General features: G+C 35.4%; 1 protein-coding gene across 1 annotated transcript; it reads left to right on the forward strand.

Moving 5' to 3' along the window:
• Positions 1-3,568: 3,568 nt before the first annotated feature.
• On the forward strand, positions 3,569-4,030 carry LOC136042982 (transcription initiation factor TFIID subunit 9B-like). The gene has a single exon (XM_065727879.1). It carries the CDS (start codon positions 3,569-3,571, stop codon positions 4,028-4,030), a length of 462 nt encoding a protein of 153 aa, XP_065583951.1.
• Positions 4,031-24,885: the final 20,855 nt, after the last annotated feature.

Genomic DNA, 24,885 nt, shown 5'->3' on the forward strand with positions numbered 1-24,885 from the left:
CAGGGATAGTTTATGTGGAGAGGGAAGTTTTAGGAAATAATTTTCCAGAGGAAACTTTACACTTTGAGAATTTGCCAGAATTCCTATATAAAATTCTTTACATTTGTTTCACTTTCTCTCTGGCGACTCAATTTTACACGTAAAGATGTTTTGAGGGATGGCCAGGGCAAATGTCTCCCCTAAACCACCTCACAAGTTGCCTAATGCCGATTTGAAAAAAGGAAGCTTTTCTGTATAACCTAGACTCTATAAGGCCTTCTCTCCCATTTACCCTTTTTACTGCACTGACTATTTACATTTACTATGATCTATTTGTATGAAGATTTCTACAACTTGCAGGATTTACAAAGCTTAGAAACGGATTTGCAAATCCTCATCGTTTCTAGCAAATAAAAATAAACCATTACCATCTAGTATTACCAAGGGGAAATAATAAAGTGCGTATATACCGTAAACTGAAATATTAATTTCATATAATGGTCCTTAACTGCCTTTTAGCAATTGCTTCTTAGTAAACATATCTTTTTTTATCCTTAGGTTTAAGTGTTCTTAATCCTCCTACCTAAAAATAATCCTCATTGACAAATAACAATAAATGTCGTGACAATGTAAACATACTGCAACACTTGCCAATAATTTCGAATGATTTTAGCAAAACGTAAATTGTTTGGTCATTGTTGTTTCCCTGCAAAACAGTCGTATCTGAGAGATCACAGATATCAACAAAAGTATGATTAAAATCAACCTGTTGCTATGCAGCGGGAATTAAAAGTCAGTATAGAGAAATCGAGTCCTTTGCTTGTTATAAAAAATTACTTCATGCATGAATGACTCATGCATACAATGAAAAGGCTGCATACAATTATTCAGACACTAGGGCAGAGTGAAAAAAAGAAAGGAAATTTAACTAATTAGTTACTGTTTCTCTTTTGATGCTTATTCAAAATATATAAAACTCATGAAATTTAACATTACCTGCCTGAGAAAATTTCCCCAAATTTCAAAAAGGAGGAGAAATACCCCCAAAACATCAAGCGATATCAACGAAAATCACACCACCAGATTCAGCATATCAGAGAACCGTACTGTCGAGGTTTCATGATCTTCTATACAAAAATATCGAATTTTGTATTTTTAGCGAGAAAAAGATCACGAATGCAAGTTTTTTTTTCAGGAGTGATTGTGCCAAACTAGTATACTAGAGGATCGGGACAGGGCTCATATGATTAAGTTCTAGTACCCCGTTCAAGTGATCAAAAACATTCGAAGACAGCTAACCCCCTCCCGTGCCCCATTTTCCCTAAGATCACCTGATCAAAATTTTAAAGTAGCTATTTTGTTCAGCATAATCAAAAGATCTAATAGCTACCCCTTTCAAGACGACTTTACCCCCCAGAGTCCTCAGGGGAAGGGCTACAAGCTATGAACTTATTATTACTAGCGTTTTACAAATTCCTACTGTAGAGGTTTCAAGCTGTCGTTGGCAAAAATGAGACATTCGTATTTTTTACCAGAAGAAAGATCACGGATGCGTGTTTATTTGTATTTTTCCCAGGGGTGATCGAATTGAACAAATGATGCTAGAATACCAGGAGAGGGCTCATTAAAAAAAAATTATAGTGTTCTTCTAGAATGACCAAAAAGCTAGATGGTCAACAGGCCCTGCTCCTATGGCCCTACCCCACCCAAAAGTTGTTCTATCAAAACTGTAGGATAGCCGCTTTGTTGAGCATAGTTGAAAGGTCCAATAGCTACGCCTTTGACGATAGCATGACCCCTCAGAGCCCCTAGGAAGAGGGGTGTATTTTATGAAATTTGCACACTTGTCTACGCATAGTTTTTTTTTATTAGGAAGCATACAGACATTTTTTGGAGGGGGGTATTTTTCAGAGGGATAGTTTTCTGTCAAGAGGTATGTTTTGAAAGATTCTTTACATTTGTTTAACTTTCTCTCTGTCGACTCAATTTGACATGTGGAGATGTTCCAGGAGCATTATCCAAAGGAAATTATCAGCGGGGTCGGAATAGTCTGAAGAAGCTTTTTGTGGGGAGATTTTCCTCGGAAAATCTCTGTTATCTTTTTGAATGAAAATCAAATTGCAATGGCAAACTGTAGAAGAAAGACCAATATAGATAATTTAAGTCAGAGGCAAAGCTGGCATAAGCCTTCTTGAGGATATTATATAAATGATGTCTCTTTTTCAAATAGAACTTTCCCAAGAATTCTCAGGAGAGAAAGGAAACCTGGAACTAAGAGAATAGGACGCGTTAGATCAATTTCTTTTGTTGTATACGGATGGCTTGACAAAACAATATATTCTGGAAGCCGCAAAAAGAGATTTAACAAAGACTGTCACACAACTCACGAAACAAAGAACAAGCCGTGTATTATTCACAGTTGAATGATATTGATAACCCCAAAAACACTTGAAATGCGAGATCCGAGAAATGAAATTTATCAATCAGATATTAAAAGGGACCCTTGGACCAAATACTACCATTTTGGAACAACTTTGCAATGATTCTAATTTGGAGAGGAGTTTAGATGAACCATGTATGTTCCGACAGTCTGACTTCCCACCCCTTGGACCAAATACTACCCTTTTGGAACACCTTGGCAATGAATCTAATTTAGTCTTCAGTAAATCATTAACTACATTTACTTTTTTATTACTTTGCCCTATTGTCTGAATAATTCTATGCATTTTTTTTTTCATTGTTTAATCATTTTTTCATAGCCATCTAATTACTCAACCTTTCTATATTGAACTATTTATTCTGGCTGCATAGCAATAAGTTGATTTTAATCATATGTTTGTTTATATCCTGCGACACCTGTGATCTTCTCCCAGGTACACTTGTTTTGATAATCCAATTTATCTTTTTGGAAATGTTCCCAACGGTTAAAATCTTTTGGTAAGATTTCAAACAATAAAGATAGGGACACGTTTTCTTCGTTATCACATGTTTTTATTTGTCAATGAGTTTATTATTTCCTTATATTCAAATTTGTTTTGCATACAAAACACTTAATTTGTTTTGTACTTTAAAGAGGTTCTAAAAAAATAGGACTAAATATATAAATAAGTACAATTCGCAAAAAGAATGTTCTTCTGGTATTTATTTGAGCCTAATTGCCAGGTTGAACCACGCTGATTTTTTGGTTTCAGCCATATATTTTGATGGCTGAATATATGTCTAATAATTTGAATCCTACTGTTGTTATGTGCCATTACAGAAGTTAAATGCATACTGTGTTATCACGTAGGTAATATTGTAGACCCCAAGATTATAGCGCTGTTACATGAGGCTCTTACAGTCAAGTAACACGGACGAATTGGGCTGTTACAACAATGAAACGGAACATGCAACATGAACATAGCGATTGTAAAAACCCAAGATAATACGTCATCGGTTCTCTCTGCATTGATTGGTGCAAATATGTAAAAGCTATGCGGTTTGTGTATATAACGAAATGAATTCGTCAAAAGTTTCTAGTTGTGAAACTAACTTACACCAAGCAACAACAAAATAGATATTAGAGTACTTTACAGAAAAAGATCAGAATATGGGAAATATTACATTTGAAGAATGTATGCTGGAAACGCGAAATGAAACATTCAAGCAAAGAACCTTCAAAACTCGTCATCCTAAAGATGCATTGGTGAATTCATCGATTATTAAAGAACTAGGCGTGCAAGAATATGATCCTCGTGTAGTCAACCAGCTCCTGGATTTTGTTTATAAATATGTGACATCAATGCTTGATGATTCAAAAATTTATTCGAATCATGCCAACAAGAAGAATATAGATATTGAAGATGTTAGGCTTGCTGTTGCACTTCGTGTAGAGAAAGATTTTACAACTCCTCCACCCAGAGAGGTTCTTATGGATATTGCAAGAACAAAGAATGCACTTCCATTATCCCTTGTTAAAGCTCACTGTGGTTTAAGACTTCCAGCTAACATACTGTTTAACGGCGTGCAATTACAAATTGAAACCTATAAAAAGGTCTGGAATTGCTCCTAGTTTGGGACAGCCTGTTGCTATAAAATCCTTACCTTTGACACAAACTCCACTGCAATCCCGTCCAATTGTTGGTACTACCCTTCGAACGCCCTCTGGCGTTGTTATCAAACCTCCAGGGCCTTCAAAAATGACAACACAAACTATTGGATTTTCTGTGCAACTCCAGAATATTCCCAGAGCAGTAGTTAAGCTTGGTAGCTCAACAGGTCAAACACAGACAATGGACTTGGCGGAACTATCTATTGCAAATGAAGAGTGTGTCACCGATGCCCGGGGAATTAAACGAGAAAGAGAAGACATGCATTTTGATGTTTGATTTTTTTTTATGGTTTCCATAATGTTTTAATGACAAATGTGCATTTATTCATTAGAACAAGTTATAATTTTTCGATTCAACAGATACTAAATTATTTGTTTAATATTTTTTATATTAGTTTGAAAATTTTGAGTTTTTATGGATATCAAAATTGATTATTGCTTAAGCTAGTTTTTAGATTCTTGGTAGTGTTTTTTTATACTATGTTTGTCATTCTTGAAGATGTTCTCTTTGTCGTAAATTTTTGATATATAGAGAAAAAGAACATCTTCCCCAATTCGATTTTGGCATAGAAAAAAAGATAATTTTAGCAAAACCAGGTGACAATGAGTGAAGATAGCCTCTTCATGACACCCCTGTCGGTTAAGCAGATAATACTCACTTCAAAGTAAGTGAGGGGGACCTGGGAGCTAGCTAAAACTACCTAAATATATAAATAGGTCTTAAAAAAAAATTCTTTCACTATTAGCTAACTCATACATGGGCACTCACATTTAGGATCAGGGAAGAGGCCAGTCCTCCCTCCTATCCCTTTTTAAAAATGTTGCCATTATCTGACAATGAGGTAGCCCTCTAAATTGGGGGTTCGTTTTATCACCAACTGAATAGTTATTTGGACGTTTTAACTATGCTGAACAAAATGACAATAAATTTTGATCAGATGACTTCAAAGGGTGGAGGGGGGAGTTGGAGGGGGCTAGCTATCATCCAATCTTTTTGGTTACTTAAAAAGGACACCTTCCAATGAGCATTTCCAGGTGAGCCCTCTATCAATACGCACATCCACGGGAAAGAAGCAAAACATAAAAACAACAAGAAGTAAACATGCACCTATAATCTTTTTTCTGGCAAAAATACAAAATTCTACATTTTTATGAATAGGAGCTCAAAATCTCTACAGTAGGGTTCTCTGATATGCTGAATCCCATTTTGAGATTTTTTATTAAGATCCTTTGACGTTTTGGAGCTATTTACCCCTTTTTCAAAAATGAGGAAAGTTTTCTCAGGAATGTAACCTTTCCTGGGTAACATTAAACTTAGAGAACTATGTATATTTTAAATCAGCATTAAAGTTCAATTCTTTTGATGCATGTATTGTTATCAAAACTCTATTCTTATTTTTGGTTACTACTCAGCCACTTCTCTCTACTTATAGATCTTTATCATGAACTGTTTGATATATCCCAATCTTTCTTCAAAATTGCCTTTATATTAATAAAATAACACATAATCCTCGCCAGGCACGCATTCAATATTTTATTTTGGAGCAGGACAGGCATTAGTGAGTGGGCACAATCCCGAAAAATAGGAAATAATATATTGCAAAAACTAAAGAAATGTTGGTATTCTGGGCAACCACTAACATGATCAACACTTGCCATTCAAAGTCCCTGATGAACTAAACGATCAGAAATTCTGCTATAAGGCTATTACCCATAAGACTCCAATGTTTTATCGTTATTTTTTTTCCAGAGGCAATTCATATCACAGAAGTAGTATAAACATTGGAAGGGCTCATTTTTTTTTCAGTTCAGTTCAGTTTATTAACATCAAAAATAAAAGGACAACAATAACTCTCTACCCCTACAAGGCTCCATGGCCCATTACATAGGGGCTTTTTGATTGGAACTTGGAAGTTCCAGTGCCCTATTTAAGAATTTAAAGTGATTGAAGGGCAACTTGCCCCCACGCCCTTTTTCCATAATTGCATCCAATGAAAATTTTGAGATAGTCATTTTGTTAAAAATAGTCTAAAGATCAGATAACAAAACTCCAGGGTCAATATCAACCCTGGGCTTTGGGGCAGGCGTTGTCGTTCACCACAAGACAACAAAAATACTGGGGTCAACACTAAACCCAGAGCTGGGGGCAAGAGTTTTAAGCTACATCCTGGAGAAATATAAGGTTTTTATGTAAAGGGTGACCGTATGAACTTCAAATATGGCTCATTTGATTGGAAATTTAAAGTTCTAGTTACTTGTGAGTAAAAAGTAATCAGAGGAAATCTAGACCCCCCCCCCACCCCACACTTTCCCCAAATTGTATCCAATCAAGATTTTGAGATAACTAGCTTATTTGAAACAGTCCCAACAATTATCTAAAAAAAAGCTATTTTTTCACTGAGCTCGAGGGAAGGGTTGTGACTTATGGCCCAGGGTATATAAGACTTTTTTTTTTATAGAAGAAGTCCCTGTACAAACTCCAGAGGGGACTCAAATGATCAGAAATTGAAAGTTCTAATTCCATTTTTAAGAGTCAAAAGTGATCCAATGACAACTGGTCCTCCCCCAACTCTATTTACCCCTAATTCATGCAGTCAATTTTTTTATATAGCCATTTTGTTTAAAATAGACCAAAGATCACATAACAAAAACTCCGGGAATATCACAGCCCCCAAGAACCCTGGGACAAATGTTGGAAATTATGCCCCAGGGGCTTATAAGATTTTTAAGGAAGGGAGGGTCATATAAACTTTGAAGGAGGCATATTGGATTGTAAATCGGAATTTCTATTGCCGTTTTTCAAGAGTTAAAAGTGATCAGAGAGCAACACTAGCCCTCTCCCCCACCCTTTTTTCCCCTAGACCATAAAATAAAAATTTTGAGTCATTTTTTTCCAAATAATTCAATCATCAGATAAAAACTACAGGGTCAACAACCCCCCTCCAGATTCCAAGGGCTAGTGGTTTAAGTTATGCCCTGGGTGCATATAAGGTTTTTTTATGGAAGAGGTGGCTGTAAAAACTTTGGAGGGGGCTCAAATGATTAGAAATTATAAGCTCTAGTTCCCTTTTACAACCGGATAAAAGACTCAAAAATCCTTCTGGGGAGCTCCTAGGTTTTATAAGAATTTTCTAATTTAGATGCTGATATGCTTATAAAAAACAATATTCTTTTCAGCTTCAAAGAAATTTACAGGATTGCAGTTTGGAAAATTCTCATTTTCTGAATATCAAAATTACTTATTTTTTAAGCTAGTTTTAAATTTTTTGTAAGTTAGTTTTTATATTATGCTTTATTTTTCTTGAAGATGGTCTTTTTGCCTCATTCTATTTTGGAATAGAAAAACGTAATTTTAGCAAAACCAGGCGACATAAGCGAAGATGGCCTCTTCGTGATACCCCTGTTAGCTAATCAGATAATACTCACTTCAAAAAAGTGAGGGGGACTTGGGAGCTAGCTAAAATTACCAAAATATGAGGGAGTCGACCCCTTCCTCAACCTTCGGTCTTTATGCTAAAATCTTAATGTTCTATAAAACTACCACGGTCCTTGTGTTTGAGCAGTCTCTAATAAAGAATTCACAAAAAGTTAAGCCCCCCCCCCCTATACCGAATAATGTCTGCTTGATTTAAGTCTTAATGTTGGGGAGATTTTCTTTCAAACAGTTCATGGTAACGAACTGTAGTAAGGAGCGACCCGGCTCAATAGTAATCAAAACTCTAAAAATAGAATTTTGATACCAATAGTCACATCAAAAGAATCGCATTTTAATCCTGATTTTTAATATATTAGTTTCATCAAGATTAGTCTTACCCATCAAAAGTTTTTTTTTGTCAGAGGTGATCGTATCGACTCAGTGGTCCTAAAATGTGACGAGAGGGCTCATTCTAACTGAAATTAAAAGTTCTAGTGCCCTTTTTAAGTGACCAAAAAAATTGGAGGACACCTAGGCCCCCTTCCACGCTCATTTTTTCTGAGATAGACAATTTATTCACCATAGTCGAAAAACCTAATAAGTATGTCTTTAAGGACGACTTACTCCTCCACAATCCCCATGGGAGGGGTTGCAAGTTACAAACTTTGACCTGTGTTTACATATAGTAATGGCTATTGGGAAGTGTAGTAACTTTTTCAGGGGGATTTTTTTGGCTTGGGGGGGAGTTGATGGGGGGATTACGTGGATGGATCTTTCAATGGAGGAATTTTCCATGGGAAAAGAGAATTTCAATGAAGTAATTTCAACTGAAAGTAAGGAGCATCATTAAAACTTAAGACGAACAGAAATTATTACGTATATTACGGGTTTATTCCTAGTAATACCAAGCTCTATACGCTAAAGTATTTTTAGTAATTTCAACTATTTATTCTTCAGCCTTTGTGATTCAGGGGTCATTCTTAAGGAATTGGGGAAAAAATTTAAGCTTTAGTGTAAGGAGCAAGGTATTAACGAGGGGGTGAGTCCCTTCATACACGCAATAAAAACATTCGAATATGGAAGTTCGTTACGTAAGTTAGTTCGTAACTTATGTATATTTTTTTACTAATGAAAACGTTCTTAAGAAATGAAAAGTTTTTGTTACCTTTTTAAGCAATCTAAAAATTGAAGGGCAACCAGGCCAACTCCCTCGCTCCTTTTTTCTCAAAATCTTCCGATTAAAACTATGAGAAAGCCATTTAGCCAAAAAAAAAAAATAATATACAAATTTCATTTTAATTATTTATGAGTGGAGAGCCAAGATCCAAGCATGAATTAATTCAAAACGTCCAGAAATTAAAAAAAAAACACATTTTTTAACTAAAATTTAGGGGCGGCATTAAAAATTAAACGAACAGAAATTACTCCGTATATGAAAAGGGCTTTTCCTCCTCAACACCCCAATCTTTACGTCAAAGTTTTTTACTATTTTAAAAAGTAGACTTAAGAGAAAGAGTCAAACTGTAGCGTAAAGAGCGGGGCGTTGAGGAAGAAAAGCCCTTTTTACATACGGAGTAACTTCTGTTCGTTTCAAGTTTTAATGTCACTCCTTACTTTTAGTTTTAAAAAAAAACTTTTTTTTCATTTAATATTTAACATAAAACGAAATAAAACCGCCAATTTAACATATTTTTCTACAAAGAAATAAGATCAATCGAAAAAAAAAAACACTTACAAAAAAAAGATGTGGCAAGTGTTGTTTTTTATAAATTTACATAATACTAAAAGGTTGGCAATGGTCTGATATTTGGCTAGATATTAACCATCTATCGAGAGTGTGGGATGGACAGGAAACTTGAAAGGGTTCTAGAAATTATACAGCTAAAAACTATTGATGAGTTATGCACTGTGTTCATTTCAGGAGGGGATGGGGCTTTACTGATGACAAGAATAAAAAGATAAACTTTCAGTAAGACAAAAAAGTGTTGATACCTACACAAAATCTTTGCCAATCCATCTTTAGGGAAGATTGTAGGCTTAAAAATATTAAAAAAAGGACAATACAAAACTGTCAAATCAGAAAAGCTAAAAAAAAGAAAGCCATGGAGAACAGAACAAACAAACATCGAATCGACCAAAAAGACACATTAATAGTAGTAATGCTCCTTGTTTTGTCAATAATAGAAGTTAAGATTACAAAAAATTATATATTTATCTCGTCAGCCTATCAACTTTTCTTTTGTTAGCATATGCATCTAATTCATTTGAGCCATTTTAGCGATTAAAAAATAAAACAAGCTATTCAGTGTTGAAAACTTTAGCGTAAAGAACAAGGTAAGAAGATTGGGGGCAACCCCTTCATACGTGGAATAATTTCTGCTTTTTTAATGATGTTCCTTTCATTAAAGGAGTCTAAAAAATTTTTATAAAAATTATGAAAAATATAAATATTATCGGAATCAGAAATTATATTAGAATTCAGGTATCGGGTTGAATTGAACCTGCTTTGTCTTGTATTCTAATTTATAATTTTAAATGCAATTAGTTTATACTTGGATTCGCCAAAAAAACAAAAACAAATCTACAAGGAAATTAGAAAGGTTAGTAAAAGAACAAAGAGGTACATGGTTCATCTCCCTTTAGGTTTTATGCCCCCCCCCCCCAAAAAAAAAAAATATATATTGTTAATGTAAGAAATTTAAAAGTATAATAAAAACAAAGAGAGTGGTAAGCCAAAACCGATGAGGGGAAAAACCATCTCGGCTGATTCCAGAGAAATGCTATTATGATAAAACAAGGGTATACGCAACGTTCTCTTCAATGAGAATTAAGCCACTGTAATTAGAATTGGAACTAGAAACAATTAATTATGTCATTACAATAACTAATAATCATGAATTATCACTATTTTAAACATTAAATCCAGTTATATTCTTATTGAATTGCGTCAACAATTGCATTACAAGACTAAATCCTTGGTTATGATCACTGGATCTCTGATATATCTCGATAAAGAATAAAAAAATTTTTTTTTTTACTCATATTGCAAGTTCTTAGCTCCTAACATGCAGGCAGGATTAAGTAGGTTAGGACACGGTATTTTGTAAGACAGTATATTAGGATAGAGTTCATCTCTCCATTTTACTGCATAGATCCATGAGGAAATTTGCAAGACCCCCCCCCCCCTCTGGTAAGTGAATCTCATAAATATATTTGACTCAAAACTTCAGCGTTATTTTTGGGAGGAAGGCTTTTTAGATTAACCAGATTCAAAGACCAATGAGGAGAGGACAACAAGTCTAGGTATATCCCGATAAAAGCATATGTTAGAAGTATTACACTTTAACCTAGACAAACCTAATTCTTCAATAAGAATTAAGACACTGTAATTAGAATTGGAACTAGAAACAATTAATTAAGGCATTACAATACCTAATAATCATGAATTATCACTATTTTAAACATTAAATCCAGTTATATTCTTATTGAATTGCGTCAACAATTGCATTACAAGACTAAATCCTTGGTTATGATCACTGGATCTCTGATATATCTCGATAAAGAATAAAAATTTTTTTTTTTTACTCATATTGTAAGTTTTTAGCTCCCAACATGCAGGCAGGATTAAGTAGGCTAGGACACGGTATTTTGTAAGACAGTATATTAGGATAGAGTTTATCTCTCCATTTTACTGCATAGATCCATGAGGAAATTTGCAAGACTCCCCCCCCCCCCTGGTAAGTGAATCTCATAAATATATTTGACTCAAAACTTCAGTGTTATTTTTGGGAGGAAGGTTCTTTAGATTAACCAGATTCAAAGACCAATGAGGGGAGGACAACAAGTCTAGGTATATCCTGATAAAAGCATATCTTAAAGTATTACACTTTAACCTAGACAAACCTAATTACTTTGACCTTGTTTGTTTATGAATAGGCCTATAGTTTACTATACTGTATAAGTCTTAAGCAATGATTAAGTAGTGCATACTTACTGTTTTTGATGGAATATATATATATATATATATATATATATATATATATATATATATATATATATATATATATATATATATATATATATATATATATATATATATATATATATGTATACAATATTATAATAAATTAATATAAAATATAAAAAAAGAGTGATAAAATAATTCAAGATAAATGAACAAAGTCAAAACTACTCATAAAACCAAAAAAAGATTACCTCAAGCGATAGTTTGCTGAGCTTGATTGTTGGCTTCATAATTCCAATATCCTTAGTCCTTTGGCAGTTTAATCCAATTATCATATTTTTGCACTCTTTACACTGGATTTTTCATTCCCTACAATTTTTCGACTCTAACACCATCAACAACTACTTTGCAAGATTTCTCTATCAGGATTTCTTCAACCAAAATAGAACCACCACTAACACCATCTTAAATTTAGGCCCTTTATCAGGTGTTTTTGTTTCATTTAAAATTGGGATTTGTGCGTTGAGTCTGAGATGAATGAATGGCAGTTGGCGACATTGGACTTTTCCGTCAAGTCCCTACACTCAAAGTAACAGAGGCAGGATATAGTGGCGAAGGCCCTGGAGACTGCACTGGGGCATATGAGCTCATTTGCTCCATTATCTAAAAGTTCCAAGTTAAATAATTCAAAACAAAATAAAGAAACAAAAGTATAAATAATTTAAAAAGAATACTAATTAGCTTCATTGGACGTTGCACTTGGATCTAGAATGATCTTCCTGGAGAAGTTATCCCAAAAAGTTTTTCTGTTAGCTCTTTCAAAAGAAGGTTCAATAGTAGACTAAAACCTTGATAAAGGACTAGTGACAAATATCTGACAATAGCTTGGACCACAAATCTAAGAATAAAAAAAAATCATATACTATGCATACTAAAATAAAAAAAGGAGATATATAACACTATTAAAAGAGAAGCTGTGAAAAATATTTTTGCTGATATATCAGCTGGATATGGCGCATTTCAAACTAAAATCAGCCGTGTTTATTCAACAATAAAAACTGAAGCTAAAAGCTTTCAAAAATAGTTGAAATTACCAAAAGTGCTTTAGGGTAAAGAGCGAGGTATTTAGGAGGAGACGAACTCCTTATATGCGTAATAATTTCAGTTAATTTTAGCTTGGACCACAAATCTAAGAATAAAAAAAATCATATACTATGCATACTAAAATAAAAAAAGGAGATATATAACACTATTAAAAGAGAAGCTGTGAAAAATATTTTTGCTGATATATCAGCTGGATATGGCGCATTTCAAACTAATATCAGCCGTGTTTATTCAACAATAAAAACTGAAGCTAAAAGCTTTCAAAAATAGTTGAAATTACCAAAAGTGCTTTAGGGTAAAGAGCGAGGTATTTAGGAGGAGACGAACCCCTTATATGCGTAATAATTTCTGTTAATTTTAAGCTCTAATGCTGGTCTTTACTTTCAGTTTAAAAAAAAAAAACTTTTTCGAATGTATTTTTTCATTGTTTTTTTTAATAATGCTAGAAAACCCTGCGTCCCCTTCATGGAATTTCTCTTCCCCAATGAAAATCCTCCCACGCAGCCAACCAGCCTCAACCCCCCAAACCAAAATAATCCCCCTGAAAACGTCTGTGCACTTCCCAATACCCATTACTGTATACAAACATTAGTCAAAGTTTTTAATTTTCTGCACCTCCCTCGGGGACTGTGGGGGAGTAAGTCATCCCCAAAAACATAGTTATCATATTTTCCGACTATTTTGAGCACAACAGATAACTCAAAATTTTGATCTGTTGACTTTGGGAAAAAATGAGCGTGGGAGGGGGCCTAGGTGCCCCCCAATTTTTCGGTCAATTAAAAAGGGCACTAGAACTTTTAATTTTCGTTATATTGAAACCTCTCACGACATTCTAGGACTAATGGGTCGATAGAACACCCCTAAAAAAAAACAAAAGCAAAAAGAAACAAGAGCTAAGAGCTCATACGACACTTGTGACGAGGCGAGAAGAGCTAAGAGCCAAGAGATCAAATGGTGTGAGCTCTAACAAAATTCTATGAATCAATAGATTGATTTAAAAAGGAAAATAAGAGGCTTAATGCCGGTCAACATTTAAAATAAGAGCTCTGAGTCACAAAGTCCTTCTAAATATCAAAATTCATTAAGATCCGATCACCCACTCTTAAGTTATAAATACCTAGTTTTTTCTAATTTTTCCTCTCCCTTTTGCCCCCCAGATGGTCGAATCTGGGAAAAAACGACTTTATCAAGTCAAATTGTGCAGCTCCCTGACACCCCTACCAATTTTCATCGCCCTAGCACGTCCAGAAGCACCGAACTTGCCAAATCACTGAACCCCTCCCCCCAACTCCCCCGAAGAGAGCGAATCCAGTACAATTCTGTCAATTACGTATCAAGGACATTTGTTTATTCTATCCACCAAGCTTCATCCCGATTCCTCCACTCCAAGTGTTTTTCCAAGATTTCCCCCTCCAACTCCCCCCAATGTCAAAAGATCTGGTCAGGAATTGAAATAAGAGCTCTGAGACATGAATTCCTTCGAAAAATCAAATTTCATTACGATCCGATCATATTATCGTAAGATAAAAGTACCCAAATTTTCATGTTTTCCAAGAATTCCGGTTTCCCCCTCCAACTCCCCCGAATGTGACAGGATCTGGTCGGAATTAGAAATTAGAACTTTAAAGCACAAGATCCTTCTAAATATCAAATTTCATTAAGATCTGGTCACCCTTTCGTAAGTTACATATACCTCAATTTTCAAAATTACCCCCTCCCCCAATTCCACCAAAGAGAGCAGATCCGGTCCAGTTATGTCAGTCACGTATCTTAGACAGGTTTCTATTCTTCCCATCCAGTTTCATCCTGATCTCACCGCTTTAAGTATTTTCTAAGATTTCCGGTCCCCCCAACTGCCCCCCCCCAATTACGCTTGATCCGGTTGAGATTTAATATAAGATATCTGAGTTACGAGGTCCTTCCAAATATGAAGTTTCATGAAGATCCGATCACTCCTTCGTAAGTTAAAAATACGTCATTTATTCTCATTTTTCAGAATTACCCCCCCCCCAATTGAGCGGATCCGTTCCAATTATGTAAATCATGTATGCAAGACTTCTGCTTATTTTTCCAACCAAGTTTCATCCCAATCCCTCCAATCTAAGCGTTTTCCATCATTTTAGGTTTCCCCACCCCAAACTTCCCCCAATGTCACCAGAACCGATATCCTTCTAAATATCAAATTTCGTGGAGATCCAATCACCCGTTCGTAAGTTAAAAATACCTCATTTTTTCTAATTTTTCAGAATTAACCCCCCCCCAACTACCCCAAAGAGAGCGGATCCGTTCTGGTTATGTCAATCATGTATCTAGGACTCGTGTTTTTTTCCACCAAGTTTCATCCCGATCCCTCCACTCTAAGTGTTTTCCAGGTTTCCCCCTCCCAACTCCCCCCCCCAATGTCACCAGATCCGGTCGGGTTTAAAATAAGAGCTCTGAGCCACAATATCCTTCTAAATATCAAATTTCATTGAGATCCGATCACCCGTTCGTAAGTTAAAAATACCTCATTTTTTTTAATTTTTCAGAAATACCCCCCCCCCAACTACCCCAAAGAGAGCGGATCCGTTCCGTTTAGGTCAATCATCTATCTAGAACTTGTGTTTATTTTTCCAACCATGTTTCATCCCGATCCCTCCACTCTAAGTGTTTTCCAAGTTTTAGGTTTCCCCCTCCCAACTCCCCGCCCCCGTCACCAGATCCGGTCGGGATTTAAAATAAGAGCTCTATGACACGATATCCTTCTAAACATCAAATTTCATTGAGATCCGATCACCCGTTCGTAAGTTGAAAATACCTCATTTTTTCTAATTTTTAAGAATTACTCCCCCCCCTCCTCAACTACCCCAAAGAGAGAGAATCAGTTCCGATTATGTCAATCATGTATCTGGGACTTGCGCTTATTTTTCCCATCAAGTTTCATCCCGATCCCTCCACTCTAAGTGTTTTCCAAGATTTTAGGTTCCCCTCCCCCCTCCAACTCCCCCCAATGTCATCAGATCCGGTCGGGATTTAAAATAAGAGCTCTGAGACAAAACATCATTCCAAACATCAAATTTCATTAAGATCCAATCACCCGCTCATAAGTTAAAAATACTTCATTTTTTCTATTTTTTTGCGAATTAACCAGCCCCCCACTGCCCCCCCCCCAGATGGTCAAATCGGGAAAACAACTATTTCTAATTTAATCTGGTCCGGTCCCTGATACGCTTGCCGAATTTCATCGTCCTAGCTTACCTGGAAGTGCCTAAAGTAGCAAAACCGGGACCGACAGACCGACAGAATTGGCGATGGCTATATGTCACTTGGTTAATACCAAGTGCCATAAAAACCAACAAATAAACACGCAACCGTGATAGATCTTCTGGCAAAAAATAAGAAGTTCCACATTTTTGTAGATAGGAGCTTGAAACTTCTAAGGTAGGGTTCTCTGATACGCTGAATGCGATGGTGTGATATTCTATGGCTTATAGGGAATCTTTTCCCCTTTTTTTCAATTTTTTTTATTGTTTTTCTACAGAAAACTGAAAATTAGAAACAAATAATCAAAAAAAAAAAAAAATACAACGATTCATACAAAGAAACGCTATTCGAATCTATTCATAAAATAATATATCTATTCAAAATCATTAGTTTTGGTGAAAAATAAATTTGTTTCATTTAGTTTTTATTTTGAAGCCAACATGTTACATGTTTTCCTTTTAATACATGATAGACCATGGCAAATACAAGAGCGCTATCTATTTCAAAACAAAGATATCTTTCAAGATTTGATGCATAGAATAATAATATGGTGTCTTTCTTGCCATTGATAGCATTTTGTATTCCGTGTGCAATAGAATTTACTTGTGGCGTTCCGTTTTGGACATTTTGCTAGACAGCTCAAATCCTTTGTACAAAATATCCTCTTCAATGGGGGCTGTTTTGCCTTGTACGTAAAATGCAGTTCAAAATTACGCCCATATTCCGTTTCAGTTTTGTCTGACATCTACAATTTTTATGGCACTTGGTATCTACCAAATGACATATAGCGATCGCAAATTCTGTCGGTTGGTCTGTCTGTCCCGGTTTTGCTAGTTTAGGCACTTGCAGGTAAGCTAGGACAGTGAAATTTGGCAGGCCTATCAGGAACCAGACCAGATTAAATTAGAAATTGTTGTTTCCCCGATTTGACCAGCTGGAGGGGAAGAATAAGCACAAGTCCAAGATACGTCACTGACATAACCGGACAGGATCCGCTCTTTGGTGGAGTTGGGGGGGGGGAGTAATTAGGAAAAATTAGAAAAAATGAAGTATTTGTAACATACGAACGAGTGATCAGACCTTAATAAAATTTGATATTTAGAAGAATCTTGTGTATTAGAGCTCTTATTTTAAATACCAACCAAATCATGTGACATTGGGGGGAGTTGGAGGGGGAAACTGGAATTCTTGGAAAACGTGAAAATTGAGGTATCGCTATCTTACGAATGGGTGATCGGATCTTAATGAAACTTGATATATAGAAGGATCTTATGTCTCAGATGCTCCATTTTCAAGTCGAATCGGATCCGGGGACATAAGGGGTTGGAGGTGGGATACAGAAATATTGGAAACCGGAAATTTTGGAAAACGCTTAGAGTGGAGAAATCGAGATGAAACTCGACTGGAAGAATAAGAACAAGTTATAGATACGTGATTGACATAATTGGAACGGATCCGTTCTCTTTGGGGAGCTGGGGGGTGTTAATTTGGAAAAATTAGAAAAATTGAGGTATTTTTATCTTAAGAACGGGTGACTGGAGGAGTTGAGGAGGGGGGAGTTGGAGGGGGAAACCGGAAATCTTGGAAAACGCTTAAGAATGGAGAAATTGGGATGAAACTTGGTGGGTATAATAAGCAAATGTCGTAGATACGTGATTGACGTAACCGTACTGGATCCGCTCTCTTTGGGGAAGTTAGGGGGTGGGGTTCAGTGCTTTGGCGAGTTTGGTGCTTCTGGACATGCTAGGACAATGAAAATTGGTAGGCGTGTCAGGGAGCTGCAAAAATTGAATGATAAAGTCGTTTTCCACGATTCAACCATTTAGGGGTGCTGAAGGGAGAGAAAAATTAGAAAAAACGAGATATTTATAACTTACAAGTGGGTGATCTGATCTTAATAAATTTTGATATTTAGAAGGACCTCGTGACTCAGAGCTCTTATTTTAAATCCCGACCGGCATTAAGCCTCTGATTTTCCTTTTAAATCAATCTATTGATTCTTAGAATTTTGCAAGAGCCCGTACCATATGAGCTCTTGGCTCTTCCGGCCTCGTTACAAGTGCTTTATGAGCTCTTAGCTCTTGTTTTATTAATAAATAAGAGAATACATATTTTTGTTTCGTGAGCATACGATCTGAATATCTATTTCACAAATGATATCCAAGTTAATAACAAATAACTTAAGGATAAAAAAAAATCTATCTAATCTACGAAAATTAAAGTAGTTGATGCTTTCTTCATACTTACAGCATCATTTTTTATACTTCTTTAACGATTCCTAAAATTTTAACCCAATCCCCATTAGTTTGTTAACATATTATCCCTCCTCCTACAGAGAAATACAATAGGCAAGTCCGGCACGTACAAACTACCTTTCAGCAATTTCTACTTGGTAAATATATATTTTATGCTTAGGTTTACATCTTCTTATTCCCCCCCCCCACCAAGAAAAAAAACAGAACAAGATGCTAGGCAGCAAAATATTAATTTTTTTTTATAAATCATAAGAAATTAACTATTTTTTCTAATGCAAAAAAAATAGAACAATGCCAAATTTTGAATTGGACATAAACTTAAGTACTCATAATCCAAATTCAAAAGAAATATAAACCCTAGAAAATTTACTCGGTAAATAAATCTGGATTTTGGAGAATGTACAGTGAAACTGAGTGCATACAAAATGGTCTTCTCTAGAAAATCAAGAAAGAAGTTCAAAAGAGAGCAAATAATTTAAGATTTAAATGCGTTAGACTGGACGTCAGACCGTTGGCCTATAGTAATATCCTTTTTTGAATCCAGGTTCAAATCTTCAAGTTTGGAAATTTTCATCCGATGGTCCTCTTTGCACTTATTTAAAACTTTACTGTTAAAAAATGTAGCAGAATGAAATAATTATTCTGAATCATAGCAAACAATGTCATTTTAAGCTAAATCCCAAGCCTTAACTTGGTGCATTTCTTTGAACTGAAATAAGACAAATTTCACAAAAAACTTAACAAGCGTTTTCCAAATAAGAAAGACCTTTTCATTCTGGGATTCTAAGGAAGTTACTTTTGATAATAACCAGAGCTGGGATAGTTCCATAATGCAGGATAATCATCAATAAAGCGATGTATATAGAAGTCTTCTTAAACCCCCATCTCCAGCATTCTTAGACCTTATTGTTTTCAATAAAATGCTAAGACTTTAAATAGAACAAAATGAGGCGGTAGAAACGCGGTGAGATTAAAAAAAACTTTTCGTTTGGCTTAGGTTTAATATTCAATATTTCCCTTTCTCATTTTTTTTTTTTTTTTTTTTTTTTTTTTTTTTTTTTTTTTTTTTTTTTTTTTTTTTTTTTTTTTTTTTTTTTTTTTTTTTGTGAACACGGAAGAAGAAACTTCAATTTCACGTTAGTAATTCACAATTACTTATGCTGTTTCTCTTTTTCAGATTCTCTTTTAAGTCAGCACGAAAGAAGAAAATCTGATTCCAAGTAAGTCATTTTTAAATTATTTAAAGAAACAAACATTAGTGCTTTAGTTCGCGACTAAAATTTGATATTTATCTTTTTAAGATTCTCTTTTGAGTCAATATCGAGGAAGAAAAGTCAATTCCAAGTAAGTAATTTATTAAGTCAAAATTTCGTCTGATAGTGAAAATTTTCTGAATAATGTTTCAAAAAATGTTACATGTTTAACACGGGCGTAATTTACTATGGGCAAGGGGGCGGGGGGGGGGGGGCAACTGCTTCCTCCAGCCCCTAGTTTGCCCCCCCCCCCCTCCCAGCTGAAATTTATTTTCTACTAATAATCTTATAATGAATAAGATAAGCCTATAATTCATGCATCCAGAGAATCAGGTCAAATTTCTTTAGTATATCATTGCCTTTATGGTGTTATTCCAAAGCTTGAAAAAATGTTATGTGTTACCCAAGGGGTATCCAATACCAGATGACTTAACCACGTTAGCTACGTGTCCCAATACACTTATTCCGTATTTTACTGGTAAAACTAACTGGAGTTCAGATTCAACAATCATGCAACATAATGTTTCAAAAGATATTACATGGTTAACAGAGGCATAACCTGCTATGGGCCGGGGGGGGGGGAGGCGAACTGCCTCCTCCAGATCCTAGTTTGCCCCCACTTCCAGCTGAAATTTATTTTCAGCTAAAAATCTTGTAATTACTAAGATAAGCCTGTATAATTCAAGCATCCAGACAAACAAGCCAGTTTTCTTTAGTATATCCTTGCCTTTATGATAGGCTACTTTATGGCTCATTTTTCTTTTTTCACTGGATTTGAAAAAATTGGCTCCAACTTCGCCCCCACCCCCTCTTCCAGGATTTTAACAAAATTACAACACTGATGATTAAGATCTAATGAAAACCTTGGATTTCAGTTATCAGTGTTCTCATATTCAATTATTATATTCTTCATGTTTTTAGTTCTTTTTCTTAGTTTTTTTTTTCATAAACGAACCTAGTTAATTGGGAAATTGCAAATATGTTCTATATTTCCTATTTCACAACATTTGCTCCGGTCAATTTTTTTCTTCATGTTTAGGTTTTTTTTCTTCTCAATAATCTATCACTTCCAAATTAGATTTTTTTTTTCCCCTTAAGGTGGATCTCCGAGGTTTGAAGCCAATGCTATTTTCCTATAGCAGTGAAATGCGTATTAACAACAGACACGAGCAGATTCGTTGATGAAAAAATTACTGTGGCTTCATTGAAAGCTTTGACATGAATAGGCCGAACAAATTTGCATTTTTTTTCTTTAGAGCTTCATAAAAAATTAATTAGTGGGGACACCTCTAATTTTTAAAAGTAGCAATAAAATTACTTTTAGAAGACGTAGAGAATTGTAAAGTAGCCTCTCCATTTGCCACAAGATTTCAAAAATTTTGGCCGTGAATTTTTTTTTTTATTATCATCAGTTTCCTTTAAAATTTGCCATTTAAGATATTCTTCCTTTACTGTTTAAAAGGGTTTTACTAATCATATAGCCTTGATTTTTGTGTCGTTTTGTAGATCTTATACCGACAAATAATCCCAAAGATTGTTAAGTTTGTAGTTATAACAGATGATTTTTAGCAATAATTCTTAGTATTCAAGATTTCCTCCTTTCTCATTGGCTTAAGCACTCCTTGAGGGGTTTGCCAGAATGTCATTAAGAATGTTGACATCTCCTTAGCATTAAGACCAGATTTAAAAGGAAGTTGAAAACATGTATAATTGGCAACAACACCTTGAGGCAATATCATTTTAACACCATACGAATTGGAATTTGTTAGGTTACAAAGCAGATAACAGTTTGGCTTTACAAGTAAAGAAACACCGATTGTAGGCCTATAAAATGTATGAACATTATTTTTAAAAAGAATATTATTCTTAAAAACACATCATTTTTAACATTATTGGCCTTTAAAAGTAAAGAAACACTGATTGTAGACCTATAAAATGTATGAACATTATTTTTAAAAAAGAACATTATTCTTAAAAACACATTATTTTAAACATTATTGGCCTTTAAAAGTAAAGAAACACTGATTGTAGGCCTATAAAATGTATGAACATTATTTTTAAAAAGAACATTATTCTTAAAAACACATTATTTTAAACATTATTGGCCTTTAAAAGTAAAGAAACATCGATTGTAGGCCTATAAAATGTATGAATATTATTTTTAAAAAGAACGTTATTCTTTAAAACACATTATTTTAGACATTATTGGCTCTTAAAAGTAAAGAAACGCCGATTGTAGGCCTATAAAATATACGAACATTATTTTTTTAAATCTAAAGTTGTAGGAGTAATGCATATACTTATTAAATTAATGTCATTTAAAGTGATATGTTCCTGAAGGTACATAATAAACATTAGGCACCCTTGCCCTGGGGTCATAAATACAGGTAAGGGAGGAAGGAAACCCCTTAGGAGTATTTAATAAATTTTTGAAACTACTTATATTTATATACTATTCATCAAAAACAAGAGCTAAGAGCTCAAATGGCACTTGTGACAAGGTCAAGAAAAGCCAAGAGCTCATATGATATGAGCTCTAGCAAAATTCTAAGAATCAATAGATTGCTTTAAAAGGAAAATCAGAGGCTTAATGCTGGTCGGGATTTAAAATAAGAGCTTTGGGATACAAGGTACTTCTAAATATCAGAATTCATTAAGATCCGATCGCCCACTCGTAAGTTAAAAATACCTCAATTTTTCAAATTTTTCCTCTCCCTTCAGCCCTCAAGATGGTCGAATCGGGGAAAACAGCTGTAACAAGTCAATTAGTGCAGCTACCTGACATGCCTACCAATTTTTATCGTCCTAGCACGTCCAGAAGCACTAAACTCACCAAAACACTGAACCACACCACCTAACTCCCCCAAAGAAAACGGATCCAGTCCAGTTACGTCAATTACGTATCTACGCCGTTTATATTCGTTTTCCAAGATTTCCAGTTCCCCCCTCCAATTCCCCCTCAATGTCAAAAGATCTGGTCAGGATTTGAAAGAAGAGCTCTGAGACCTGAGTTTCTTCTAATTATAAAATTTTATTAAGGTCTGGTCACCCATTCTTAAGTTAAAAAAACCTCAATTTTTCTAATTTTTCCAAATTAACAACTTCTAGCTCCCTCAAAGAGAACGGATCCGTACCAGTAATGCCGGTCCCCCCTCCTAATGACACTGAATCTGGTAGGGATTTAAAATGAGAGATCTGAGTTTCGGGGTCCTTCTAAATATGAAATTTCATAAAGGTACGATCACTCTTTCATAAGTTAAAATACCTAATTTTTTCTATTTTTTAGCATTAACCCTCCCTCCCCAACTCTCCCAAACAGAACAGATCTGTTCCAGTTATGTCAATCCCGTTTCTAGGACTTGTACTTAGTTTTACCACCAAGTTTCATCCCGACCCCTGTACTCTAAGAATTTTCCAAGATTTTAGGCCCCCCCCAACTTCCTCTTCACCGGATCCAGTCGGGATTTAAAATAAGAGCTCTGAGACGTGATATCCTTCCTAATATCAAATTTCTATAAGATCCAATCTCTCCTTCGTCACTCGAAAATACCTTATTTTTTTAATTTTTCAGAATTAACAATCCTCCTCCCAACTCCCCCGAAGAGAGCAGATCCGTTCCAGTTATGTCAATCCCATATCTAGGACTTACGATTATTTTTACCACCAGGTTTCATCCCGATCCCTCCACTCTAAGCTTTTTCCATGATTTTAGGTTCCCCCTCCCATCTCTCCCCCAATGTCACCGGATCCGGTCGGAATTTAAAATAAGAGCTATGAGACACGATATCCTTCCAAACATCAAATTTCATCGGGGTCTGATGACTCTTTCTTAAGTTAAAAATACCTCATTTTTTCGATTTTTCAGAATTAACCCCCCCCCCAACTCCCCCAAAGAGAGTGGATCCGATCTAGTTATGTCAATTGCGTATCTATGACTTGTGCTTACTTTTCCCATCAGGTTTCATCCTGATCCCTCGACTCTAAGCGTTTTCCAAGATTTTAGGTTCCCCCCTCAATTCCCCCAATATCACCGGATTCAGTTGGGATTTGAAATAAGAGCTCTGAGACGCAACATTTTTCCAAACATCAAATTTCGTTAAGATCCTGTCACCCGTTCGTCAGTTAAAAATATTTCATTTTTCTATTAACCGAAATTTTTCTGAAATATTACCGGCCCCCCAAAAAATATTATTTTTCCGAATTAACCAGCCCCTACCCCCTCCAGATGGTCAGATCTGGAAAATGACTATTATAGCTTAAGGTTAACAATACTGCTACTAATACATTATGACCCCTAAACAATCTCTATACTATTCGCATGTCAATGAAAAATCCACTTTCAATATTCACTTTCAGTGTCGGACCAAGTAATTTTCTCACATCCACTGTCTTCTGGCTCCAAAGTCCGTTTCATTCCGCGATTTGCTGCAGCCCGGACTAAGGCAGGCTCTCTAAGTGGCATGTTCCTAATCAATCGCGAGTCTAATATCTCCGGAAGTAAACAATCGCTCCAAAACTCCTGAAGCTTTGGTAATATGGACAAAAAATACTCTTTTGATCTCGGAATAGTTAAAATTTCCACATCATGCTCATGGTGATATACCACCAAGTGACATTCTTCTTGATTGGTGATTTCTAGCTGACCTTGAATTTGAGCATAGTATTTGTGATTTTTCTTTAACTCCAATTTTGAATTGTGTGACCATAGGAAAAAGTTCTTTACCAATCCTTTTTGGGATGCCACTTCCCTTATGGTCATTCCTCTGGGAATATTATGGACAGTCTTCACTTCAACTGGTGTGCCGTTTTCTAAGCGACCATCAAGAGAAGCTCCAAGAAACTGGATATTTGGATGAATGAGTAGTCCCATTTGATCTCCTTTTATTAATGATACTCCCTCTCTCTGCTCGTACGCCGTCAGTGCAATAGCCTCCAGTTGAATTCCCCTAAGCATTGGAATAGATTTGAAATTAGAATTAATTCGGATATTCTTGACTATGGGTGCGGTTGGAGTATTTTTTTTGCGAGAAGCTATTCTATGAAAATAAGTGGCAGTAATCCTTTTCCTCCTCTCAAATATCCAGTTATCATTTTGCCCCTTTGTGTTTACGTAGATCGCGTGCAGTTTGGCTCCATCCAGATTCATATTTTTTGCAACATAATCAGCCTTTGCGATTTCAAATTCCTCTGGATTCATATCAGGCTTGTTGCAATTTGGTCCGTAATTTTGATCGCCTTTAGGCAAACTCTGATTCTCTTTCTTTTTGGCCATATATCTCCCACCCATGGTTGCGTAATATCTTTTCTGATTTGTTTTTGTCCGTTTCCGAAGATTAGAAGTTTTCACCGTGTATTCTTTTGTTATTTTGCAAGGACTGTAGCCAAATGTTTTTTTCCATGTAGAAGATTGCCATTTCGGGCCCAAGGAGTAGGATAGGCTTGCTCCACTTATCCTAGTATGGTATGACCAACGTTTCGAGCGGCTTATTTGTTTTCCGCCTACGAATTTCACTGCAACAGACATATAATTCTCGGCAAGATTGGTCGTTGCATCGTTTCTTAATAAGTCCGCTTTTTTACAA

Source organism: Artemia franciscana, unplaced genomic scaffold (assembly GCF_032884065.1).
Source record: "Artemia franciscana unplaced genomic scaffold, ASM3288406v1 Scaffold_2679, whole genome shotgun sequence".
NCBI lineage: Eukaryota > Metazoa > Arthropoda > Branchiopoda > Anostraca > Artemiidae > Artemia > Artemia franciscana.

What these genes read in the sequence shown, in the direction of transcription:
- LOC136042982 (XM_065727879.1), top strand. Translation starts at nt 3,569, where the DNA reads ATGGGAAATATTACATTTGAAGAATGTATGCTGGAAACGCGAAATGAA.